Genomic DNA, 27,395 nt, shown 5'->3' with positions numbered 1-27,395 from the left:
AGACCAGGCCCTCCTGCGTTTTCTCTCTCTGCAAAAAGCTCTTACAAGCCATTTGCTTAATCCAAGTAAAGGGGAGAGCGCTTGCCTAAACATATTTTAACGACGTAGGTAAAAGTTTTGTTGAATATTGAGCGGGCTTAGAACTGTTTGAACTTGAGAGAGAGAGAGGGGAGAGGAAGGCGGCTTTTGATGTCGTAAATCCCCAAATCCTTCCCTTTCCCGTTGGAAGTTGTTTTGCCAATAATAGGCTCCGGCATCTTTTTAAAAGTTCAGCGCTAAGCATTTTTTTTCCAGCTCCGCTATGGCCTGCACAGTGTAATGGAAACATAAAAAGTTAACACAGCATGGTTCCCCCCCTTATTATTTCTGCCTCCAGCAGCAGCCAGAAAACTAATAAAATCCAGAGTCGGGTGCTTGAATGACTGAAACGCCCGACCGCCACCAGCAGAGGGCAGTCTTGAATCACAATTCCCTCTCACTCGCCCCAGATGCCAAATCCTGATTAATCAGAAAAAGAGACTTTCCAAGGTTTTGTTGGTTTGGCAAATCACCTCCACCTTTCCTTGTCTCTGCACCCACCCCCCCAATAAGTATGGCATTGCTCGGGCGGGGACCCCTGCTGATTCAGTTGCCTATCATTGTAGTTCCATACCCTCCACACGGCCTTTGCAAATTAGCCTAAGAAATCAAGCCGAACACTTTAATGGGAAAGTCATTTACTTCGGGCCCACAGTACTTATTTAACTTGCCATACCGCGTCTCCGCGTAAAAGTCATTCCGTTGCGCGCAAATTGGCCATCGCGATTTTATGGCCTAGAGCCTCTCTCTGGTGCAGTTTTGCAAGGGAGGATTATGCGGAGCCGCATTTAGGAGAGGGGAAACTTCTGCGCTGTTTCCCTGGAGATCTGTGTTTCATTAATTCATTTGGAAGCATGTTCTCAAGGTATTTCTGCTCCTAAAGTATGACAACAGAGTCGACACCCAATGAAGCAGATGGGCCGTCCAGGACAGAAAAGGGAGAAGAAAAACAGTACTTAAGTCATAATCAAATAAATAAAATAAGCAACTTGTGGAACTCGCTGTCACAGGATATAGCAATGGTCGCTATTTTAGGTGGCTTGTTGTCCGGAAACAATTGTTGAATGTAAGAGCTATGGAAAGCCATCCATGAATGTTTGAGTGCCTTATGATGCAATTGATGTGAAGAAGAACACTGGAAAATTGATGTTTGACAAAGACACGCGTCGAAACGAACGGTCAAAACTCGAGAAAGTTCGTCCTGTTGCCGTTTTTGCATCTTGTTGGGACTTCGGTCTCCTGATGATATTTGCTGAAACAAACCAAGATTAAAATGATATTGATTATTGATATTGTATTTTGATCAATTGTATATACTATATTGATTGCATGAACTTATGCAGCAACTTCTTGCGTGTTAATGTTCTTCAGTTTGCTGTGCCCTTAGTCCTATTTGTTAAAAGGAGATGAGACAAATTTGCCCTGACCTGGATAGCCCAGGCAAGACTGATCTCAGAAGCTAATCAGGGTCAGCTCTGGTTAGCGCTTGGGTGGGAGACCACCAAGGAAGCCCAGGGTTGCTACGCAGAGGTAGGCCATGGGAAACCACCTCTGAATGCCTCTCGTTTTGAAAACCCTACCTGCTTGCCAGAAGTCGGGTGCAACTTGACAGCCGCAAAAGACAGACCAATTCACAGAGAGCAGAGTCTTGCTGCTCAACAGAATCTCCATGTTCCAAAGCAGTTTATCATCCGGGGGGGGGGCAGGCAACGGGAGAGAATGTATCCTGCATGAAAGTGTTCCAGAGGAATCTAGTTGGCCCCTGGGGAGCAGGATGCTGGATGAGATCTGGACCATCAGTCTGATCCAGCGGAGCTGCTGGTATGAGGTCCAGGAATCCCATACACTTTCCATGCAGCTCTGATGTCAGTATCCACTCACGTTTCGTTGCTTCTCAACGCTCTGTTTTTAAAAAGCTGTCCATGACAGAGACCCTTGCTTATCACACTCGTCGGGTTGGACCTCACCCTGAGAGCCAGTTTGGTGTAGCGGTTAAGAGCGCGGACTCTAATCTGGGAGAACCGGGTTTGATTTCCCCACTCCTCCACATGCGGCTGTTGGTGTGACCTTGGGTGCTTCACAAGTTCTGTCGGAGCTGTTCTCTCAAGAGCAGTTCTCGAGAGAGCTCTTTCAGCCCCACCTACCTCACAGGGTGTCTGTCGTGGGGAGAGGAAGGGAAAGGAGATTGTAAGCCGCTCTGAGACTCTGAGGGAAGAGTGGGGTCTAAATCTAATCTCCTATTCTTCTCTTCCTGTCGAGCCATTCATTGAGCTTTTAATCTCCCTGCATAAAGCCAGTAGATGATTTGGGAAACTCTTGAAATGGCTTTGGAGTCCTTGCTCTACCCCTCCCCTCCACTGGCCACTCAGTACATTTGGGGTTGCTTCTCTTTGAGTTCCCCCGATGTGGCCTTCCTGCTGTTTAAAGTTAAATCTTGTTTGTCAGCGGTGACCATTCCCCCCCCCCATCTTTCCGAGCACCGCTAGCGTCTCACCCAGTGCGATGCTCTGCATGCAAAGCTGAAGCGAGATCCCTGTAAACTGGCCCATAAGCCCTCTTTATTATCGAGCGCGGGGCTTTTCCTCGGGCACGTTCACAGCCTCAGCAGGAGCTCAGCCCGAGAGCTTTGGAAATAAACCAGTCACTCAACATCTTCCAAGCTGGGGCACACCGGATGCAGCTGCAGCCGTTTCCGAGGCATGATCTGCCCTGAAGCCTTTAAGACGCTTGACATTTTAAGAGACCGTTCGGGGGGCTTATCTCTGTGCATCGCAGAGTCTTATGCGCTGGCGTGGGCCGGGGCCTGGCAGCCGAGGAGGAGAAAATGTTGCCCGCTTCGACTCTCAGCTGCGCCTCGGTCAGCGGCACACCAGGCATGCATGCTCAGTGCCACGGGATTTCGGCCACCACCAGGGTGGCGTTTTGAGTCAGTGGCAGTGTGCCTGGGGCAAGAGAAGCAGGGTGTGGCTCGCCTGGGGACCGCTGCAGTTCGGAATTGGTTCCACGGCGTGCTGGGAAGGACGTGAGAACTGACACCTCCTATTGGAGAGGCATCCAGAGGGCCATTTTATTTATGGAGAAGGGGAGAGTGTTGTAAGCCACTTTGGATCCCATTGAGGAGAAAAGTGGAATATAAACTAGTATCTAAGCAGGGCTTCTCTCTCTCTCTCTCTCTCTCCCCCCCCCCTCTGAAAAAGAGGTGCTGGAACTCTCACGGGGGAAATGAAGTTCTCATCTGCATACTGAAAACTCATGAACTTTTAAACATTGTCAAAAGACAGCATGATAACAAAGTAGAGACATCACCCTGCCAACAAAAGTCCGTATGGTCAAAGCGATGGTACTCCCAGTAGTCATGTATGGCTGCAAGAGTTGGACCATAAGGAAGGCCGAGCGCCGAAGAATAGATGCTTTTGAATTATTGTGCTGGAGAAGACTCTTGCCTTGGACTGCAAAGGAGATCAAATCAGTCAATCCTAAAAGAAATCAACCCTGACTGTTCCCTGGAAGGCCAGATAATGAAACTGCAGCTCAAATACTTAGGCCACCAAATGAGAAGGGAGCACTCACTGGAGAAGACCCTGATGCTGGGAAGGATTGAAGGTCAAAGAAGACGCGGACAGCAAAGGATGAGATGGTTAGACAGTGTCATAGATGCAACAAACATGAAATTGAGCCAACTTCAGAGGACGGCGGAAGACCGGAAGGCCTGGCGGGATCTGGTCCATGGGGTCGCGAAGAGTCGGACTCGACTGTGCGACTGAACAACAACAAAAGAATGTTGTTGAAGAGGTTCCGCAACTCTGTTCTGGCACGTCTCTCTCCTCCAGAAAAAAAGCCCTGTATCCAAGTAAATAAATAAGTGCCCTGGCCTGGATGGTACCCTGATCTTGTCAGACCTCAGAAGCTAAAGCAGGGTTGGCAACAGTTAGTCCTTAGATGGGAGACCACCCAGGAAGACTGGGGTTGCTGTGCAAAGGAAGGCAATGGCAAACCACCTCTGCTCGTCTGTTGCCTTGAAAACCCCACGGTCCTGGGAGCACCGTAAACTGGTTGCAACTTCATGGCGTGCTGTTAGTTACAGTGTCACCTGTTAACAAGGGTAGAGGTGAGGACCACTGGCCCACTGGTTTGAGAGCAGATGGGCAGATGTAGTGGTATAGCAAAGCTATCTTTAAGAACATAAGAGAAGCCAGTGCTGGATCAGGCCAATGGCCCATTCTATCCAACACTCTGTGTCACACAGTGGCCAGAAATACCAGGTGCCATCAGGAGGTCCACCAGTGGGGCCAGGACACTAGAAGCCCTCCCACTGTTGACCCCCCCCCCCAAAGCACCAAGAATACAGAGCATCACCTGCCCCAGCCTGAGAGTTCCTATCTATACCTTGTGGCCAATAGCCACTGATGGACCTCCTCCCCATATGTTTATCCAATTCCCTCTTGAAGCCGTCCATGTTTGTAGTCTCCATCACCTTCTGTGGCCTCTCACCACCCTTTCTCCCCGGGAGTTTAAGGTGTCATACGTTGCTCTCCAGATCCCCCTGCCTTGGACTCCATCTTGCCTGCAACAGGAACCAGGGAGTACCTGTCTGAGTGATCCAGCTGTTTGCTTTTGAAAGCATCCACAACTCCACAACTCCATGTTTTGGGAAAAGGGCAACTTGAATGGTAAAAGGGTTGGAACACTTTCCCTATGAGGAAAGGTTAAAGTGCTTAGGGCTCTTTAGCTTGGAGAAACGACGACTGAGGGGTGACATGATCGAGGTTTATAAGATTATGCATGGGAAAGAGCAGGTAGAGAAAGAGGTACTTTTCTCCCTTTCTCACAATACAAGAACTCGTGGGCACTCCATGATATTGCTGAGCGGTCGGGTTAGAACGGATAAGAGGAAGTACTTCTTCACCCAAAGAGTGATTAACACATGGAATTCACTGCCACAGGAAGTGGTGGTGGCTACAAGCATGGACGGCTTCAAGAGGGAATTAGATAGGCATATGGAGCAGAGGTCCATCAGTGGCTATTAGCCACAAGGTATAGATAGGGGCTCTGGGGCAAGTGATGCTCTGTCTTCTTGGTGCTGGGGGGGGGGTCAACAGTGGGAGGGCTTCTAATGTCCTGGCCCCACTGCTGGACCTCCTGATGGCACCTGGTATTTCTGGCCACTGTGTGATACAGAGTGTTGGACTGGATGGGCCTTTGGCCTGATCCAACATTGGCATATCTTATGTTCTTATGACTCCTGTTTTGTGTGCTCAACTCTTTTGTCGAATTACAGAGCAGTTCTCCCTTGATTCCATTCTTCTCTGTTGGTCCCCTGCATTGTCTTCCAAGGCACATTCCATGGTGCAGAGTTGTTTTCTGCTGCCCCAGAAGGTCGGACCAGAACCAACAGGTTGAAATTAAATCAAAAGAGTTTTCAGCTAAATGTTAGGAAGCACTTCCTGGCAGTTAGAGCGGTTTGGTTCCTCGGTGGAACAGGCTTCCTCGGGAGGTGGTGGGCTCTCCTTCTTTGGAGGTTTTCCAGCAGAGGCTAGATGGCCATCTGACAGCAATGCTGACTCTGTGAATTTAGGCAGATCATCAGAGGGAGGGCAGGAAGGGTTGCCTCAGGGCTTAGTTCTCGTGGCCCTTTCCTACACGCCCAGGGAAATACTGATCGCCACTTTGGGGTCAGGAAGCAATTTTTCTCCAGGCCAGTTTGGCCCGGGATCCTGGAGGGTTTTTTTGACATCTTCTGGGCATGGAACTGGGGACATTGAGTGTGTGTGTGTGTGGGAGGTATTTGTGAATTTTCTGCGTTGTGCAGGGGGTTGGACTAGATGACCCTGGAGGTCCCTTCCAACTCTTATGATTTCTATGGTTCTATGATCCTGCCAATTTGAATCACTGTTTTACTCCTGTTGATCCCTGCTGTGGCAAAGGATAGAATTTGAGGAGAGGTATTGAGAGAGAACTCAGACCAAGCGTGACCCCCTGGAGAAGGAAATGGCAACCCACGCCAGTATTCTTGCCAAGAAAACCCCATGGACACAGTCCACGCCAGCGGAAGACAGGAAGGCCTGGCGTGATCTGGTCCATGGGGTCGCGAAGAGTCGCGAAGAGTCGGACTCGACTGTGCGACTGAACAACAACAATTGGTGGATTTCTCTTGGTAGAAACAAAGGACCGGCTGTCATTGTACGTTCTGTTTGAGAACGCCACGTGGGTTGTCAGTTCATATGGAGGGTCTAGCCCCAACCCATGAGCCAGGTCTTAACTACGGTTGTGGAGTGTGAATTTGGATTTGAGAAATGAGATATGCTCAGTGTTTCTCTTCTGTAAGAGTGGATGTTTATGATGATTCTGTAACTGATTTTTCTATGTGCCTGGTAGATTGCTGGCAAAAAGCCACAAGGCTTGACTACACTACAGGGATCTGAAAATCAGTTCCGATCTTTGTCATTCTGGACTGGTCCCAGTCTTCCTTACTAGATAATGGCCATTACTGGCAAATCATGAGTGTGTAGATGAAATCTGGTCATTAGAACTTGGGCATTCCTGTAATAACTTCCTGCCCCCTGCCCACATTTTCTGACAATTCCCATGGGCCAATGATATATATATTAAAATGGCTAGTAAATATCAGCATTTGAGAGCCAGCATAGTGTAGTGGTTAAGAGTGGTAGACTCTAATCTGGAGAAGTGGGTTTGATTCCCCACTCCTCCACATGAAGCCTGCCGGGTGACCTTGGGCCAGTCCCAGTTCTCTCAGAACTCTTTCAACCCCCACCTACCTCACAAAGTACCCGTTCTGGGGTTGGGAAGGAAGGCAATTGTAATCCACTTTGAGATTCCTTAAGGTAGATAAGAGTGGGGTATATAAACCAGCTCTTATTATTATTCTGTTGGTGTTGGGTCCAGTGATTCCCTTCCACCTAGTTGGAGCCAGTGATTCCATTATGCTAAGTCTTTCTCCATAAGAACGTAAGAGAAGCCATGTTGGATCAGGCCAATGGCCCACCCAGTCCAACACTCTCTGTCACACAGTGGCCAAAACCCAGGTGCCATCAGGTGGTCCACCAGTGGGGCCAGAACTCCAGAAGCCCTCCCGCTGTTGCCCCCCAAGCACCAAGAATACAGAGCATCCCTGCCCCAGACACAGTGTTCCACCTATACTTTGTGGCTAATAGCCACTGATGGACCTCTGCTTCATTCCTTTATCCAGTCCCCTCTTGAACCTGTCCATGCTTGTAGCCACCCCCACTTCCTGCGGCGGTGAATTCCACGTGTTAATCTTTGAGTGAAGAAGTGCTTCCTTTTATCTGTTCTAAGCCTACTGCTCATTAATTTCATTGAATGCTTATGAATTCTTGTCTTGTGAGAAAGGGGGGAAAGTACTTCTTTCTCTATTTTCTCTGTCCCATGCATAATTTCGTACACCTCTGCCGTGTCGCCCTTCAATTGTCATTTCTCCACGCTCAACCTTTCTTCACAGGGTAGGTGTTCCGTCCCTATGATTATTTTAGTTGGCCTTTTCTGCACTTTCCCCCAATGCTATAATATCTTTTTTGAGATGCAGTGACCAGAACTTCTTCAGAGGAAGTCTTAGTGGTAGGGTAATCGTTAGATCCAACTCACTGTGTGTGATCATCACTGTAATTTTAGGTAGGTGGGAAGACGGTAGCCTGCTTGAAACTTCCTTTCCAACCAGTGAATTCTCATTCAAGGCTCACCTGGTCAGTGGGGCTCAGTGGATACCAATGAGAGATAAGTCAGAACAATATTGGGTTCCCTACGAAGAGGCTCTTTCAAGGAAATTCATAATTTGCCACAGCTGGAAGTGTGGGTTTCAATTTCTACTTCCAATGTGTGTTTCTTGAGGCGGAAAGTCCTTTGGTCAGGGTCACAACACCGCCTAGTGACCCCGGGCCCCAAGGAGGCCAGGCTTGTGGCCACAAGGGCTAGGTCCTTTTCGGTGGCGGCTCCTACCTGGTGGAATGAGCTCCTGGAGGAGATCAGGGCCCTGTGGGACCTGGTACAGTTCCGCAGGGCCTGCAAGACGGAGCTCTTCCGCCAGGCTTTTGAGTAGGAGCTGCCGCCGCCACTACCACCACCAGGCTGTGGAAGGTTGGTAGTTCAGCAGTTTGAGACCCAAGTTGCTGCATGAAATACCGTGGCCCATGGCATCCCCCCCTTTTTTTTGACCCCATTGGGATATGCAAAAGGGAGTAAGTATTGTAGTCATTATGTATCCTGTGAGATGTGCATTTTTGCCTAAACTGTTTTAACTGTTGACTTTTACTGCACTTGTGCCTTAATTATAATTAAATAAATAAATATATTTATATTTAGGTGTCATAGGATTTGAAACTGGGCTGCTGTTTGGTCAAAGAGGACTGAAAATTATGCATCCCAAAGAAATCATGGGAATATTAAGAATCCCAGACTCCTGCTGGCGGATGCCATTTTGAAGCTCTTGCTTCTCTTTTCCATTTCGGCCGACAGTGTCCTGGAGCCTCTTGGCTTGCCATTTGCAGCAGTCAAATCGTGGGGGTGGGAAAGCACCATCAAGTCACAGTCAAATTACAGTGACCTCGTAGGGTTTTTAAAGGCAAACAGATGTTCAGAAGTGGATTGCGATTGGCCGCCTCTGCGTAGCAACCCCGGACTTCCTTGGCGGTCTCCCATCCAAGTACTAACCGGGGCCGACCCTGCTTAGCTTCCAAGATCTGATGAGATAGGGCTCACCCGGGCCATCCAGGTCAAGACTGCCAAATCTGAACTCTCTTTTTTTCTTAATGAAGTGCTAACATTTTAATTTATGGGTTTTTGAATGACTCCTCAGGAAACAAGAGGAGCGAGTGCAACAGGTGCGCAAAAAACTAGAAGAGGCGCTGATGGCGGACATCTTGTCGCGAGCTGAGGATGTTGCTGATTTGGAGGAGGTCGAGATGGACCATGGAGACGCATAAGAAAACAAGAATCAGGTATGGTCCGGGCTCCAGAGCTTCGAAACGACAAAGATATCTTTCCCTTTTTAAAATCATAATCTCTGATGCTCTTTAATTGATAAGGAAGGCGTCAGGTGCAGTATGGATCAGAGAAGTCACCTACTACATCTCTTGCAAGGTGAGTGAGATGAAAAGGTGAGCGACATGCTACAGATGAGGAGTTCTTGGGACCAGGGGATTGGTAGACCCCACTCAAAGCTGCTGAGAGTCATTTTGGACATCCCATTGCAGTCAAGCACGGGAATGTTGACTTCTCAATGTTTTCTGTTCCCTGGACAGCATTGCATTAGAAATAGTTCAAGGGTGGAATTGGCTGCCCAGGGATGTGGTAGGTTCTCCTTCCTTAGTGGTTATTAAGAACATCAGAAGAGCCCTGCTGGATCAGACCAATAGTCCATCTAGTCCAGCATTCTGTCTCACACAGTGCCCAACCAGTTCCTCTGGATGGCCAACAACAGGGCACAGAGGCCAAGGCCTTCATAAGAACAGAAGAAGAGCCCTGTGGGATCAGACCAGTGGTCCATCTAGTCCAGCATCCTGTCTCACACAGTGGCCAACCAGTTCCTCTAGATGGCCAACAACATGGCATAGAGGCTGAGGCCTTCATAAGAACATAAGAAGAAGAAGAGATTGGATTTATACCCCGCCTTTCACTACCCAAAGGGGTCTCATAGCGGCTTACAAACTCCTTTCCCTTCCCCTCTCCACAACAGACACCCTGTGAGGTAGGTGGGGCTCAGAGAGCTCTTGACAGAAACTGCTCTTTTTCAAGAACAGCTCTTATCAGAGCTACGGCTTGCCCAAGGCCATCCAGCCAGGTGCAAGTGGAGGAGTGGGGAATCAAACCCGGTTCTCCCAAATTAGAGTCCACGCACTTAACCACTACACCAGCCCTGCTGGATCAGACCAATGGTCCATCTAGTCCAGCATCCTGTCTCACACAGTGCCCAGTTAAACAAGTATAAAGCCAACAGTCGTGATAGTCTGACCCACAATCAAACAGTCATAAGACTCATAAAGAAGGCTGTTTATGTATTGCAATCTAAAGCACTACAACATGATACACAACTCAATAGAAAATCCTTGAACCAAGGTACATAATCAACGTCGTCTCCGGATTACATAACAACGTTTCAACAAATGGATTAAGAATATTAAATTCAGATAGGACGCTGATCTCAGTTAACATTCAGGCTCTAAATATGCTGCTATGTTTCTACTGGATCCCGGACCCCCATTTCCACTAAATTATTCAAGTTTCTGGGGCAATCTAGGGAAAAGCATTCCCCCCCCCCCGACAGTTCTGCAGGTTCTGTACAAATGGATACCTAAATCATACCTGCACAGCCCAGCGGGTTCCCTAACTCTACACAATCTGCTTGGCACCTGGGAGTATCTCATTAGCATATTATCAGAGGGAGACCGCAACGATGAAATTGTTCAGTATAACTAAATTCTGAACAGAAGCCGTTTATCTCTCCTCCCCCCCCCCACCTCAAAGGCTGTAGAGCAGTGGACTGTAATCTGGAGAACCAGGTTTGATTCCCCACTCCTCCACATGAAGCCAGCTGGGTGACTTTGGGCCAGTCACAGTTCTTTCAGAGCTCCATCAGCCCCACCTACCTCACAGGGAGTCTGTTGTGGGGAGAGGAAGGGAAAGGCAATTGTAAGCCGCTCCGAGACTCCTTCGAGTGGTGAAGAGTGGGGGTATAAAATCAACTTCTCCAACTCCTCCTCCTCTCCTCCTCCTCCTTAACACAGAAGTTGAACTTGTGCTACTGTTAGGATCAACAATTGGATAGAGCCCATCAGTATGTCTCCATATAGTCAGAAGTCTTGATGTAACTGTAGCAGCTGTCACATCCGGCAGCTGCTACAACCGGCCATGGACTCTCCAGGAGCCTCCATGTACTCTCTCTCTCTCTCTTGCAGTGCCTGGTTTCTCTCCAGATTTGAGTCCAGTAGCATCTTAAATACCAAACTGATTTCCAGGGCATAAGCTTTTCAAGCATCAAAGCTTCTTTCATCTGGTTTCTTGTCCCAATCTCTGTCTTCTTGGGTTTTTTGGCTGCTGAAAGCAGCCAGTCAGAGGGTGCGAAGAGTGTCCCGAGACAAAGAGGTGGACAGCTATTAGAACTGATTCAAGATATCACAGGTTATGTTATTCCCTTGAAACCAGAAGTCGTATTACTTAACCTCTGGGAAGGAATCAAGATTCCTGAGGTTCATAAAGAGCTGGAGGAATTTCAGACAGGCAATATATTTCGGAAGAGGAACGGTTCCCAAACGGTTTCTGGTCTGTCATTTCATATAGCTATAACGCTATAACAGAACAGCATTATATCAATCAAAGAAAATCTAGACATTGACTGTATGTAACCAAATGTTAATAGGGTGAGGTATTGACTTATAAGAGAATGGTGATTTATGTTTGTATGTTTATTAAAGGTGAAACTCAATAAAGAAATTTATTAAAAAAAAAAAGAAAAACACAGTAAGATCGAAGCAGCACTTCCCGATAATCTTAAAATTATTGCTATATATTGAATGGCTTTAACTATTTCGACAGCTTTCTTGTTGTTTATTTTTACTCTGTTTTTGAATGTTGATGGTTATTACTAATTTTATTGTCTGTTCATGTATATTTTGATATTTCAATAAGATGTTTATCTATTAAAAAAAAGAACTGATACAACTATTACAGTCATCAAGAGACTTCTGACCATGTGGAGGTTTTGATTTCAGGCTCCATTCTGAATCCAGGGCAGAAAGTGTAACTGCAAAACAAAACGTAAAACATTTTTCAGTTCCTAAGACAGACGCAGAAGGAGACTTTCTCACCCTTTCCTCTCTCCCACAGGTACTTAAGCAGAATTATTCCCGGAGGAAATTCCCGGAAGCTGGAGAGCTTTTGTTGTTCCCCATCGATAAGAAGAGGACTCATGCACATTATATAGCTTTCTAATAGCATTAAAAACCAAGGCCGTTTTTTGGGCTCTTATTTTTTTGATGTATATATCTTTTGCAAAAGAGAAAAAAAAAGGAAAACTCAAACTTTATTTTGTGTCTTAACGACTTTAAAACTCTCTTTTGGATAATGTCAAACAATTTCTCCAAAAACCCGAAGTGGCGGTTTTTTTTATGCCAAATTGCAATCCTACTGGAACTTTATGGCTAGCACTAAATATTTGGTTGTTGTTGTTTTTCTTTTGCGTATGTGTGCACAAGGGCGTGCATGTAATAATAGATCAGGACGGTATCCCCGATTTTTGTTTAAAAAAAAATTATGACATAATGTGTGGGTGTGTGTAAATATATAAATATAAAAAGATTTTATACTGCACTTGAGTGAAAACATCTGTACATTGTCCCATTGTCATTCTTGAAAAGAGAAATAAATAATTATATTTGGAGCAACTACATTTTTAATCTGTGATGCACTAGAAAAAATGCAAGTTGGTGGGTTGTGTGTGTCCTAAATTGTAGCAACATTGGCCATGGACACAAATAATGTTAAATCTAGAGAGCCAGTGTGGTGTAGTGGTTAAGAGTCGCGGACTCTAATCTGGAGAACTGGGTTCAAATTCCGCACTCCTCCACATGAAGCCAGCTGGGTGACCTTGGGCCAGTCACAGCTCTCTCAGAGCTCTCTGAACCCAAAAAATGTTTGGCTTGCCACCTAGTGGTGCATAATGATAAAAGGGCTAGAGCTTAACGCTGCCAAACAATCTTAGGATCTCCTGGCTATACAATACCATATAATGATAACAATGTTAAATTTAGCAAGCAGCAAGGGTCCAGGAGACCTGGGTTCAAGATAATGGTCCCAATACAGCCGAGTTGTATTTTTTTGAAACCACGTCCTTCCCTGTTTGCACTGCAGGCATCCATTAAACTCAGTGAGAAACTGGATGCAGTGTGGATGGCATGTGGGGCTCTCCCATGCTGGATTTGGGCAACAGTCTCTCGACCTCAATTCTCCATTTATGAAATGGGCACAAGTGACCTACCTCACAGGGTTGTTGTGAGGACGAACCTAATAAAAAGCGTAAAGCACTTTGCAAATGACACGTTCTGTATGATTATGTGATTGATGCAGCATGGTCACTGGTATGCAACAAGTGATATCTTTGTAAATAATGCAACTTTTATTTGGCCTCGGATCCAACTTAGCGCTGGCAACAGCACGTCACAGTGCTGACAAAGAGAGAAGGAGGGCAGGAAGGGTTGCGTCAGTGCTTAGGTCTTGTGACCCTCTCTTACACGCCAAGGGAAATGCCGATCGCCACTTTGGGGCCAGGAAGCTATTGTTCTCCAGGCCAGTTTGGCTGGAGATTGTGCAGCTTTTGTGGCCATCTTCTGGGCGTGGAACAGGGGTCACTGGGGGTGGGGGTAGAGGTACTTGTGAATTTCCTGCATTGTGCAGGAGGTTGGACTAGATGACCCTGGAGGTCCCTTCCAACTCTATGATTCTATGGTTCTGAAAGGAAAACTAAAATGATCAAAGACTTGGAATGCAGTCCCTCCCCAGAAAACGAAAGTATTTGGTACTTTAAAAGGTGGAGGGGATAGAAAACGCCATCCAGTCACAGCCGACTTATGGCGACCCTGTAGGGTTTTCAAAGCAAGAGACACTCAGAGGTGGTTTGCCATTGCCTGCCTCCGTGTATCAGACCTGGACTGCCTTAGTGGTCTCCCATCCGAATACTTAACCATGGCCGAATCTGCTTCACTTTCAAAATCTGATGACATCAGGTTAGCCTGAGCCATCCCAATCAGGGCTTTAAAATATAGAGAGGGGGGGAAAGAACAGATGGTGTTGGGGCTGGAGGCGAGGAATAAGGAGAGAGAAGTGGGAGGAACGAGATTTCCCCCTGTCTCATATTCCTTGAGTTGCTGGCCACCAGTGATGCTGGTTGGTTGTAGCCACCTTTTACTGGGTCAGATTCATTGGTCTATCCAGGTTGCTGTTGTCTAGTAGACTGGCAGCAGTTCGCAGGGTCTCAAGGGTAGGGTTGCCATTTCCCCGATGGGGGTGGGAGTTTTACCCACTTTCAGGGGCCCCAATCCGCCGCTGCCCTGCCGGCCGACACGGGGAGCCCAGCCCCCAAAGAGCCCCATCTGCACCAACGTGCCTGGCAGAAAGACGTCACCCAGAATTGACGTCATCGCACAAGGCACATTGCGCGGGGGACGCTCTAGCATTTGAGAAAAAACTCTATGGTTCCCATAGAATTTCCCCTCAAATGCTAGAGTGCCCCCGCAACGTGCCCTGTGCAATGATGTCACTTCTGGGTGACGTCATCGTGGTGTGTGCCAAAAAGTCCCAAGGGCAGAGAGGGACCCCCCCACCAGGTAAGACCTGGCAACCCTACTCAAGGGTAGAGATTTTTCCCATCACTTGGTGCTTAACTAGGACCTTCTGCATGCCAAGAAGATATTTTACCACTGAGCCATGGCCCCCATGGGACAGTTGTTACCACTAGGAAGGCCTTAATAAAATTATTGGACAAAATCATAGAGAATAATTTCCCCACACACTTATTAGCCTCGTTAGCTCAATGAAACTTCAAGTACAGCATCTGTGTAAGTAGCATGCTAGGAACAACCAGTCCAAGAATGTCATCACTCTGGGCTCTTGGCTGAAGATTGGTCAAAATACAATGGTGGGCATCAGTCTGATCCAGTAAGGCCCTCATTTTTAATTAAGCCATGGAAGTATCTAGGTCAGAGTGGTTTTGGATACCATATCCCACCTCCCTCTCATCTCCGCAGCTGGTGAGACGAGGTTTGCAGCGTCCCTAAAAAGTAAATACCCCACAGGCTCAGAGCCCCGTTGTGGTTTTACAATTGGATCTCCTCGCCCTTGGATATTGCAGGCCCAACCTTGGATGTTGGGTACTGTAGGCCCAACATTTGATTTTAGGGTTGCCAGGTCCCTACCTGCTGCCGGGACGGGGCTCCAGCCCACTTTCCTGGATATCCCGGTTACCATAGATTCCCCCCCCCAGATGCTAGAGTGTCCCCCCCCACGCAGTGTGCCCTGCTTGATGATGTCACCTCTAGGTGACATCATTGCACTGGGTATGTAGGTGTTGATGGGGCTGCTTGGGAGCAGGGCTCCATCCGCTGGACAGCTGAGCAATGACTGATTGGGGCCCCCGAAAGCAGGTAACCTCCCCCCAACTGGAAGAAGGGGAACCCTATTTGATTTGGGCTATTGTAGGCCCAACCTTTTATTGCAGGCCCAACTTTTTATATTGGATATTGTAGGGCCAACTTAGGTACTGCAGGTCCATCGTTTGATTTTGGATATCGCCGGCCCAACCTTGGATATTGTAGGCACCAGATGGAGTCCCCAGATAAGAGCTTAGTCTAGGGATAAATCTCTCTCTCTTGTAGCAGCCATTCTTTGAGGACAGTATATCTGATACTACAGGAAATTCTATTCCTACAAGCAATTCTGTCCCTTATCTGAGACCAGGGGTCATTTCGTAGAAAAAGAGCTAGGGGAACTCATTAGCATAACTCATTAGCATATGCCACACCCCCTGACATCAGGGGCCCGGTGGTGGACCTGCAAGGCCAGCGGGAGTGCGAGGAAGCCCCGCCAAGGCCCTCCCTGGCCCCAAGCAGTCAGGGGTGGGGAGAGGCGGGGAGGAAGCAACTTACCCTCCCTCTTCTCCTGCCTCCTCCTGGCTGAATGAGGGCTGGAAGCGGGGCGGCCGGAAGCAGGGGGTGGGGCTTCGTCATGTGCCCCGCCCCCTGTACCTCACCTGGGGGAACTGCGTTCCCCCGCGTTCCCCCCGAAATGACCTCTGTCTGAGACATACTTTTACTAACCTCCTTAATTCTGTAATATCAATCCGTAGTTGAATCTGCTTTCTGTGTGCTTGCAAAAAAAAAATTGTTTTGTTCTTCTTAGGTATGTAATATTCTTCCAGTGCGTCAATTATTACTTTTGTATTCTTACCTTTCGCAAACCTGGAATTATCATAAATGTCCAATGCCTCCTCTCCAGCGACGTGTAGAAAAACAGAGACTTCGATTTTATTACTTTCCCCCCTTTTGTTCCTATAGCTACCAAATGGAGTTCAAAGCCCTGTTTCTGCAAATCCCCTGATAACTGCAGGTTTCGTGGTGGTTGTAACACATCCATGTTTACTAAGGTTCCTTCAGTTCAGCGGTGCTTACAAGGCCTTCTTGCATCTTGCTTTCTTTGGGTGTGACTCTCACAACTCCTTGTCTTCTGCTTCCACCTGCGCAGCAAGGAAGTGTTTCCTATTTTCAACTTCTGACACCTGGTTATAGTTCTGGGTCCACAGAAAAAGACTCCCAGGATGAGGAATGGCCATCAAACAACTTTTAATATAAAAGAGGAACTAAAATGTTTTGGATAGCAGTCTCTAAGCCTTACTCTAACTATGATGGTGTGATCTTGCTGTATGTAATACCCTATTGTCGTTTCATGGTTTGCTACTGATGCAGTACCAGTTTCCTTCATTATATCAAAACTCTGTATCATGCCTAATATGCTATGCTCATTCAGATTTTGGTAATTCTAGTCCGAGTATGTTGCTTATTAGATGCCACCTCATGTTGATAGGATCAACCTACATCATGCTTATTAGAACTAGATTTGAGTCTAGTAGCACCTTAGAGACCAACAAGGTTTTCGGGGTATAAGCTTTTGAGAGTCCAAGCTCCTTACCTGTAGATTTTCCGGGCTGTATGGCTGTGGTCTTGGCATAGTAGGACCTGACGTTTCGCCAGCAGCTGTGCCTGGCATCCTCAGAGGTATAACACAGAAGGAGTATTCTCTGTGTCAAGGTGAGAAGAAAAATGGTAGGCAGGTAATTTATGTCTACTCAGGAAGGTGGGGTAGGGCTGAGTCATTATCTTGTAGGAGTTTCCCAGGCTGTGACATGCTAATGGAGGAGCTTTCCTGAGGAGGTTCTTTTGCATATGGATTGGCTGTTGAAATTCTAATCTTATCTGTAGTGCTCTACATTTTACAACAGCACTACAGATAAGATTAAAATTTCAACAGTCAATCCATATGCAAAAGAACCTCCTCAAGAAAGCTCCTCTATTATCACCTCCTGCCAGATCTGGAGATACCGGGGGCTGAACTGGAGATACCAGTGATTGAACCTGGGACCTTCTGCATGCCAAGCAGATGCTGTACCACTGAGCCGCAGCCCCTCTTTTTGTATGAACTCTTACTGTCTTACACAGTATAATCTGCTTGGAATCGCAGTGAGAAAGGCCTAGTATAAATACAGTAAATAAATTCCCAGTTCCTTACCATTGTTAAATTTAAGGGAATGTCTCTAAATCACAAATTCTATTCCTGTGATATCTTCTGCTGAATTCTCTAAAATCAGGACTACTATTACTTTAAAGTAAGGCAATTCCTTACCTACTTGTCAACATACATTTGTCACATATGTCTGATTAAAGTACAGAAATAAACGTTATGGAAATGATCAGATATTTAGATTTAACTCTATTTAAAGGATTTGTCAGAAATGTACATCAAAAAGTACTGTGGCAAAGAAATAACTTGTCCTACAGAACCAAAAAAAATGTGTATATAATCTTTAAAGTCGTTTACCAGAGGTTCGAGCACTCAACCAGTCTAGGAATCTGATTTTGTGAGGTAAGAAAGTCTGGGGCAAGTGATGCTCTGTATTCTTGCTGCTTTTTTGGGGGGGGAGCAACAGTGGGAGGGCTTCTAGTGTCCTGGCCCCACTGGTGGACCTCCTGATGGCCCCTGGTATTTTTGGCCACTGTGTGGCCCAGAGCGTTGGACTGGATGGGCCATTGGCCTGATCCAACATTGGCTTCTCTTATGTTCTTATGAATAGGTAGCCAAATAGTCATGAAATTAGATTGTGAAGTGGGATGCTCAAGAGTATAGATACGGTCCATTATTTTGGCCATTATGTTATAGTTCCACAGGTTTCGGTTCCAGAGGGATAGTGCAGGAGCAGATGCAACCTCCCAGGTGGATGCTACGATTGCCTTAGCAGCTGACAGCAGCTTAACGGGCCTTCCAGTCCTGGCTTCGTACCTCCCTCTCACCCAAAACAACTCCCTCAAAGAGCCTCGCCAATCTTAATCAAGCTTCTAGATGGCCTAAGTAGTAGAAGAGAAGCGGAATGCGAGTGCTGGTGCCCGGGAAACCCATCTGTCTAGTCGAGGCCGCATCTGATGAGCCTTTCGAGATTTCTGGGTCGCGAGGAAGATACGCTCATTGCACAGTGATTTTTCATAAAAGCCACCCATTAAGGCACGGCGGTGAATAGATTCTAGCGGCTTTATAATAATGTGCATTGAACTCCCGCAGCCAAAGCTGTTCATCTTGGGCGCCACTGCTTCCCAGCAGTCTCTCCTGGGCTAAGTTGTTTCCAAATAAGCCATTGATCATAGGACTCCTACAGTCTTGCAAAGCAACCTTCCTCCCTGGGCTTGCCTCCCCTGTGCTGCTGGGTAATTTGTTCTTGTTAAAGAGACACAAGTGGAAGCCCGTTAGACATGCACTGGGCAGTGACGGGAAGAGCATTGAACGAGGACTTCTCTGCTTTGCAAAAGAAAATGATCTGGGAAGATAGGTTTGGCGTGAGTTGGGAGTTGATGCGGTTCTAAAGTGACGAGGCCATTTTGCACATTCCGGCATTGGACAGGTGGAACTCATCCATCCCGGCACTCTCATCGGTGTAGTGTTGATGCACTCTCAAACACTATTTAACATTATGCTATCTGTCATATTTACTCAGGAATTGAATTTCCTAGTCAGCGCCCAAGGCTGGACTTTTTAAATCCCCGTTTAGGGACTGAGTATCAATGACCAACCCTGGAGAATGGAAGTGCTTTGTGCCTCTTGGGGGCTGAAAGCTTTTCTCCTCTGGTAGGCTCTGGGAGCCAGTTTGGTGTAGTGGTTAGGAGCATGGACTCTGATCTGGGAGAACCGGGTTTGATTCCCCACTCCTCCACTTGCACCTGCTGGTGTGACCTTGGGTCAGTCATAAGTTCTTTCAGAGCTGTTCTCTCACAAGCAGTTCTTGAAAGAGCTCTCTCCTCCTTCCAGACCCTTCCCTTCAGTGGGGTCTGAACTGGCAGTGACTGGGGACCTAACTACCTGTCACATCAGCCCCATGTCCTGTCCAGTTCTGTGCCAGATACTGATGGTCAAATTTGCAGTGTGAATTCTGTGTTTGGAGCTCAATTCAGTGCAGTACCATGGTCCATAAGGAGAGGAAGCCCCCCCCCCAACACACACACGTACACACCAGTTGCCTGAGCAGAAATTGCCCTATTAATCCCAATGGAAAAACTTGACATGAACTGATGGCTCTTTCTGTACTGCTACTAAGTTGTCCCAGTGGGGCAAATAGTGAGTCCTTGGGACTGCTTAAAGTCAGAAAAAGGGCGAGGGGGGGATGTTTAAGTTCTCTCTTCCAATGCACTGTGGTCCCAATCTAACCCCCCCAACCCCCCCCCCCAAACCCTGGGAATTGAGTACCAAACACAGATCTTGCCGTATATGTCATTAGGATCCAGGGTAAAGTAAAGGTAAAGGTTCCCTTGCTCGAAAGCCAGTCGAGTCCGACTCTAGGGTTGCGGTGCTCATCTCCGTTTCAAAGCCGAAGAGCCAGCGCTGTCCGAAGATGTTTCCGTGGTCATGTGGCCGGCATGACTAAACACCAAGGCTCACGGAACGCTGTTACCTTCCCACTGAAGTGGTACCTATTTATCTACTTGCAATTTCTTGTTTTTGAACTGCTAGGTTGGCAGGAGCTGGAACGAGAGACGGGAGCTCACTCCGTCATGTGGCAACCTGGGTCTCGAACTGCTGAACTACCGACCTTCCACAGCCTGCAGTTCAGCGTCTTAACCACTTGAGCCACCGCAGCTCCTTAGGATCCAGGGTAGTTTTGGATGAAGTCACAAGGAAAATAAAATATGTAGTCAGGCCCCGAGAGGCAGAAATTTCAAGGCAAGTGAGAAGCAGAGGGGGATGACCATTGCCTTCCACGGCAGAGTCTTCATTGGGGGTCTCCCATCCAAGAACCGACATGGCTTAGCTTCCGAGATCTGATGAGACTGGGCTATACCGTGCCCCCTTCCCTCCTCTCTGGTATCATGGGAGGACCATCTCCCACTGCAAGTTGTCATACATATTTTTCGGTGTACATTTGCAACTAGGGGAACACGACTTCTGCATCCTTTTCAAATGATGAGATAAGATAATTAAGCGATAATTGTCTTTTTCTCCCCCCTTAGGGAAAGACAAATGGCTCAACAATAAATAACAAGGCCACAGGCTGAGCGGCTGATTCACAAGCAGTTTACCTCCTAGCTGGAAAACCTAATGATGTGTTATACTTCAGCGGCAATGCTAATTATTATTACAGCTGTTTATGTAATTGCTGACACTCTGGCTGGAGGAAGAAGAAACATCTCATAGGTCATTCTCGTGGCTTCCCATTGCCAATGCTGGAGCACCTCCCGCTGGGCTAAAAAACCAAACTTCCATTGAAAATCAGAACCCCCAAGTCCTAAACACTTTTACTTAGGTGGCGGCGGAAATTGCAGTCAAAACGCAGCTGACCTATAGTGAACCTGTAGGGCAGGAGTGTCAAACATGTGGCCCGGGGGCCGGATCAGGCCCCCAGAGGGCTTCTATCAGGCCCGCAGTGGAACTGGCTGGCTTCTGCTTCTTCTTCCAGTTCTGCTGCTGCTACGTCATTGTAGGTTTGCCGCATACAGATACACACCTGAACAGCATACTCAAGACTGCAACAGCACAGACATTTTGACGTAATAATTCAGAGCAAGAGGTGTCAGTTATCAGAAACTGTTAAATCAATAAAATATTGCAAGAGTGCTGGTGTTTTAAGCAAGTTTTGTATTTTAAGTTAAGAAACAACACCCTCTTTCTGTTTGTGCCCTTTATAAAGATTATATCTCTGCTACCTGGCATTACATTTTATGACACACGTGGCCCGGCCCAACAAGGTCTCATTGCTGTCATATCCAGCCCTCATAACAAATGAGTTTGACACCTCCGGGTTTTCAAGGTGAGAGACGAACAAAGGTGGCTCGCCATTGCTTGCCTCTGCATAGCAACCCTGGACTTCCTCAGTGGTCTCCCACCCAAGTACTAACCAGGGCCAGCCCTGCTTAGCTTCCAAGATCTGATGAGACTGGGCTAGCCTGGGCCATCCAGATCTCTTTGGTAAAAACCTTAAAGAACAGGGGGATTCCTAGAGTGACACGGTGATGCCAAGGGCTGGCAACCCTAGACCTGGGAGGCTGGAGCATGAATAGCAGGGGTCATTTCCTGCAGGAGCGCACAGGAGCGGAGCTCCGGCAGTAAAGAGCCCAGGGGACGGGCACATGCAACAAGCCCTGCCTCCTGCTCCCAACAGCCCTCAGTCAGAGCAAGAAGCAGCCAGGAAAGTTGCAGACCCCCCCGCCCCCCAGTCCAAAACAGTCTAGTGGCACCTTATAGACCAAGTTTTATTCAGGTGCAAGCTCTCCCTCCTCTGCGAGGACAGATCTGCACGTCCCCCCCCCCCAATAGCTAGCAATCCAAAACAGTCCAGTGGAGCCTGAGCGGTGGGTGTTGGCTTCTGACACACTTCCGGTGATGTCAGGGGGCGTGGCCTATGCAAATAAGTTATGCAAACGAGTTATACTGATGAGCTCCTGCACCTCTTTTTCTACGAAATGATCCCTGATGAATAGTAAAATATACCGTCCCAAAGTCAGGGCATAGAGATGCAATCCTAAACACCTCTACTTAGATCCAGTTGGTCAGCTCTGTTGGTCTGAAGCAGTACAACAAATTTAGAGTCCAATGGCACCTTTTAAGACCAACAAAAGTTTATTCAAGAATATGCTTGAATAAACCCTTGCTGGTCTTAAAGGTCCCATTGGACTCTAAATTTGTTGTGCCTCTACTTAGATTCCTGCTCAGATTTATTCAATGGGGTTTACTCTCAGGGAGGTGTTCTTCGAATGTAGTTATTTATTACAGCCCACCTTTCTCACTTGGGTTCCAGATGGATTATAACACAGTGAGCCAATACAATCAACAGGCAGGGGCACTCAGTGATCAAAGCAATAGGAATTAGGCTGCAGAAGCAGCCAGATGTCTAAAAACAGGAATGAAGCAAAGCGTAATTATTAACATGACTCATGTTAATTTGGAGCCAGTTTGGTGTAGTGGCTAAGAGCACTGACTCTAATCTGGGAGAACTGGGTTGGATTCCCCACGCCTCTACATGCAGCTGCTGGGTGACCTTGGGTCAGTCACAAGTTCTCTCAGAGCTGTTCTCTCAAGAGCAGTTTCTGTCAAGAGCTCTCCCAGCCCCACCTGCCTCACAGGGTGTCTGTTGTGGGGAGGGGAAGAGAAGGAGGCTGTAAGCTGCTCTGAGCCTCCAAGTGAAGGAAAATTATATAGTAAGATCCTAGTTTCAGGCAGCTGTACACAGTAGTATAGACCATGGTCCTTAGTAATTTATCCAAGTCACCTTGTGAAACATTAAGTGCAGTCTGACTCTATTGCCTGCGTAGGAAAGCCCTCTTGAACCATTCAGTTTTTGCGTAGTTTGCGGGAAGCCAGAAGAGAACATAAGAGAAGCCAATGTTGGATCAGGCCAATGGCCCATCCAGTCCAACACTCTGTCACGCAGTGGCCAGAAATACCAGTGCCATCAGGAGGTCCAGCAGTGGGGCCAGGACACTAGGAGCCTTCCCACTGTTGGCCCCCTGCAAGCACCAAGAATACAGAGCATCACTTGCCCTGGAGTCCCTATCTATACCTTCTGACTAATAAAGAGTGGCTCTGGGCTCTCATTCATGAACTCCAGGAAGGTCTGGATGCCATCACCAGCAGAAGATGGCTGGGCAGAGTGAGGGTTAATGTGGGATGCTTGGCAAAGTCTCTCTCTCTCTCTTATAAAGGCTCTGAGAATCTACTGATCTTCCCGGCAGCTGGGGAGTGTTGTAAAATAGTCAAAAGTGTTTAATACTCAGACTATCAATGGATCTTGCTCTATTGGAAAGAAGAGATTTCTTTGCTTTTAAAAACCTTTATTTCTAAGGGTAAAAGGTACACGGGATAACTACAAATAAACATAACACTCACAGGTACATTTTCTAAGCTGTCTATAGTCAACACTAACACAGAGATAATGGAGAATCTGTCCTTCTTCTCGACCCCTAGAAAGGAAGTCACCTGAAACAAACAACCAATCTGTATCACAATAGAAGCTACTTTTCCCGGGCTAATTCCCCATTGGCTTACTGCCAGGTATCCCTTCCAGGTCAGTCTAAACAACAGCAATACTAGGCAAACAAGTTAACCCTATAATGACTGAATTGTCAGACCTTGTAAACACATGCATTTCCAACAGGGAGAACTCATAAACATCTTGGAACAAAAGGCTTGTGCAGGAAGAGGGCCACTGTTCTGTCCACTGACCTTCTCATAAGGGTTGCCATGTTCCCCCCAGCCGTCGGCAGGGGATGGATGGTAGGGTGGCCAGATCCAGGTTGGGAAACTCCTGAAGATTTGGAGAGGGCAGGGAGCTCAGGGGAGTACAATGCCATGGAGTCCACCTTCCAAAATATTCATTTTCTCCAGGGGAACTGATCTCTGTAGTCTGGCGATGAGCTGTAATTCCAGAGGATCCCCAGGTCCCACCTGGAGGCTGGCATCCCTACTTCTCATTGCTCTACAGGCTGTCTCCTCTGGAAATCCTTCTTCCATAGGAAAAAACCTAAACTACTTTTGGAGAACACTTCCGCTCCTTCTTTCCTCTCTAGGAGTTAACACCTCTTCTGTCGTGTTGCCAGGCAACACCTTACCCGGCCTGTATTGAAATCAGGTCTCCTTACCAGACCTGGGCCCATCATGGGTGTGTGTGGGGGGGGAGACACAAACATCTTAATAGTCGGGCTTTTTTTTTTTAAGAGTTGCTGGAACTCTCAAGAGGGGAATGAAGTTTTTAGTCTGTATACTGAGAACTCACGAACTTTTAAACATTTTAAAAATAATTTGTCAAAGAGGTTCCGCAACTCCATTCCAGCACATTCCCCCAGAAAAAAAGCCCTGCTAATAGTAAATAATTTTTTTTTTTTAAGGCTTACATTTAAGAGCTGTTTTAATTTTTAATCTGATTTAGGCAGTTTTGCACACATGAAGCTTAAATTGCCTCTGAACTTCAGTGTAAGATCTGTTTGTTTTTTCTTGTGAATCCCTTCCCACATTAAGTCTTCAGGTATGATACCAAGGGCGATTTCTCACTAGAGCTGCCTCGCAGCGCAGTCGCCATTTGCCTCGACACAAACATCTCGGCAAACGGCGGCTGCGCTGCAAGGCAGCGCTAGTGAGAAATCGCCCCAAAAGTGTGCTCAGAAATGTTCCCTCTAATTCCCCCCCTCCTACTGAGCAGAGCAGTTCACATCCTGAGCAGAACATAACTGCTGTAATCTTCAAATGGGCCATGGGCAGTGCAAAACCCTGCGCGGGTCCAGATTGCTGCCGAGCGGGGCTTCCTGTGTTAATGAGTGGCCGCTCATGCACACAGTTTAGAGGGAACACTGGTAGACGCATTCCTTTTTTCAGCGCTTCACAGGTAAGGATTGCCAGCTCCAGATGGGGAAATACCTGGAGGTTTTGGATGTGGGGCCTGGGGAGGGCAGGGTTTGAGGAGTGGAGGGACCTCATCAGGGTACGATGCCAAACAGCCCACTTTCCAAAGCAGCCATTTTCTTTATCATCCTATCCTTAACAGCAGGGCCGGCTCGAGGTGTTTCTGCACCCTAGGCGAGGCTGCCTTGTGGCTCACATGCCAACTTCCCGGTGGGGCCTGGAAACCTGGAGACCTCTGGAGCTAGCCACCCTTTTGCTGCCGCCACCACTGCCTCTCCCCCCCACCCCCGCCGCCACCAAAGGGGGGGGAGGAGGGGGGGAGGCACAGCTTGGCACCCCATCCAGGGCCCGGCGCTCTAGGCGAATGCCTAGTTCGCCTAGTGGGTGAGCCGGCCCTGCTTAACAGCCTTGCCCAGGTCTTGCAAATGGAGAGCTGTGGCTTCCCTGACTGAATGAATTCATCTCATATAGGGACCTGTATCGACATTTAAACTTTGTTTCTTTGAAATGGCTGAGCCCTTCCAACAGCCCAGAAAACCCAAGAAGCATCCATGCATAATATAATTGGGAACACACACCACATCGAAAATGTCTGATGGCCATCTTACTTCTGATGTCACCACTAGCTCCTTGCCTTTCTACAAGCTGAGCGTGGGGAAATGGTGGGTCTGTGGCTCAGTGGTAGAGCCTCTGCTTGGCAGGCAGAAAGTCCCAGGTTCAACCCCCAATATCTCCGGTTAAAAGAACCAGGCAATAGGGGATGTACCCACTACCTCTACCTGAGACTCTGGAAAGCTACTGCTGTGAGCTACTTAATATTCATGATGAAAAGTCTTACTCAGTGTAAGGTAGCTTCATGTGCTCAGACTGTGTGTGGAAGTCACTGCTGCATGAAGTGGTAGTGGCTACAAGCATAATCAGCTTCAAGAGGGAATTAGATAAATGTATGGAGCAGACTCCAGTAATGGCTATTAGCCACAATGTATAGATGGAAGATTTACTGCCTGGCGCAGTGATGCTCTGTATTCTTGGTGGTTGGGGGGCAACAATGGGAGGGTTTCTTGAGTTCTGGCCCCACTGGTGGACCTCCTGATGGCCACTGTGTGAAACAGAGTGCTGGTCTGGATGGGCCATTGGCCTGATCCAACATGGCTTCTCTTACGTTCTTATGGAGAAAGACTTAGTATAATGGAATCACTGGCTCCAACTAGGTGGAAGGGAATCACTGCAGTCTTTCGTATCTAACACCAACAGAAGAAGAATAAGAATTGGTTTTATACCCCACTTTATCTTAAGAAATCTCAAAGGGGCTCACAATTGCCTTCCTTTCCTCTCTTCACAGCAGGCACCTTGTGAAGGGGCTGAGAGTGTTCTGAGAAAACTGTGACTGGCCCAAGGTCACCCAGCAGGCATCATGTGGAGGAGTGGGGGAAGCAAACCTTGTTCTCCAGATTAGAGTCTGCCACTCTTAGCCACTACACTATGCTGGCTCTCAAATGCTGATATTTACCAGTCATTTGGTGGGCAACCGTGGGAGGGCTTCTGGAGTTCTGGCCCTACTGGTGGACCCCCTGATGGCATCTGGGTTTTGGCCACTGTGTGACACGAAGTACTGGACAGGTTGGGCCATTGGCTTGATCCAACATGGCTTCTCTTATGTTCTTATGTGTTGCAATAGCAAGCTTTGAGGCTAGCACTAGGGAAGGGTCTGTGACTCAGTGGTAGAATGTCTTCTTTGCATTCAGAAGGTCCCCGGTTCAATTCCTGGCATCTCCAGTTGAAAGGACCAGGTAGGACCTCTCTCTGAGACCTCTCTCTGAGATCCTAGACAGCTGCTGCCAGTCTGAGTAGCAATATGGATCTTGATGGACCGATGGTCTACTTCAGTGTAAGGCACATTCATGTGTTCATTATCAGCTTTGAGAACTTCGGCTGGATGTCTCCTACTAGGGGAGGGTGACATGTACCGATGAGAGAAAGATCATCTTTACTTTAGAGGTCTAACTTTTAGGAGCCCACAAATAAGAAGCTGAAACGGGAAGGGGATAAAGTTATTGTACATGTGTGTATAACCATGAAGTTATAAATGGCAAATCTCCCCCAAAGGCAAAACAGAGAAAAATAGTGATTTGCTAGTGACAGGTACCAGAAAACCAGGTCGGTGCCTGCTGTCAACAGGGACAATTGAAATGCTTGTCTTGCCAAGTTTCATTATCTCTGACAACGTCAAATCTGAAAGGTCCTCCTGGGTTATCACTGACACAGTTTAAGTGGGATGTGCGGTAGAGTTTGCCTCAAGGGACTGTGTACCTAAGAAAGAGTCCCAACTGATCAGACTGCCGGTTGTGTTGTGACCCTCTCTTCTTGAGCGGTCGGGGGAGGGGGGGATTGCCAGCATCCTGTTAGATACTGTAGATTATTCCGAAAGAATCAATAAATGTCTGATTTGCAGAATGATTCCCCATCAAGGCTGGGAGGAGGACAGCAGAAAATGGATGATGATGGATGTTCCCCTTTTCAGCTTTAGAAACCTCAGGGGAGGGGTAAATGGTTGGCTGGTCCTATGGAGACAGTCTTTTGAGGACCCATAAAATTCAATGCAAAATATGGACATGCGAAACTTCCTAATGCTAGGGTTCATCTCAGCGTTACTA

The 27,395-nt window shown here is 47.4% G+C and overlaps 1 protein-coding gene across 1 annotated transcript in view; it reads left to right on the top strand.

The window, feature by feature from the left end:
• MBD2 (methyl-CpG binding domain protein 2) overlaps positions 1-12,070 on the top strand; it is a 43,675-nt gene extending 31,605 nt beyond the window's left edge. The window contains exons 5-6 of the mRNA XM_015415466.1: positions 8,906-9,047; positions 11,932-12,070. Coding sequence (XP_015270952.1) covers positions 8,906-9,032 — 127 coding nt within the window. The 3' untranslated portion in view covers positions 9,033-9,047; positions 11,932-12,070. The remainder of the gene's footprint in view (positions 1-8,905; positions 9,048-11,931) is intronic.
• The last annotated feature ends 15,325 nt before the right edge of the window (positions 12,071-27,395 follow it).

This window comes from Gekko japonicus, unplaced genomic scaffold (assembly GCF_001447785.1).
Source record: "Gekko japonicus isolate JY-2015 unplaced genomic scaffold, Gekko_japonicus_V1.1 scaffold1391, whole genome shotgun sequence".
Lineage (NCBI taxonomy): Eukaryota > Metazoa > Chordata > Lepidosauria > Squamata > Gekkonidae > Gekko > Gekko japonicus.
Note: the sequence above shows the minus strand (reverse complement) of the source record. Positions and strands in the feature narration are given on the sequence as shown.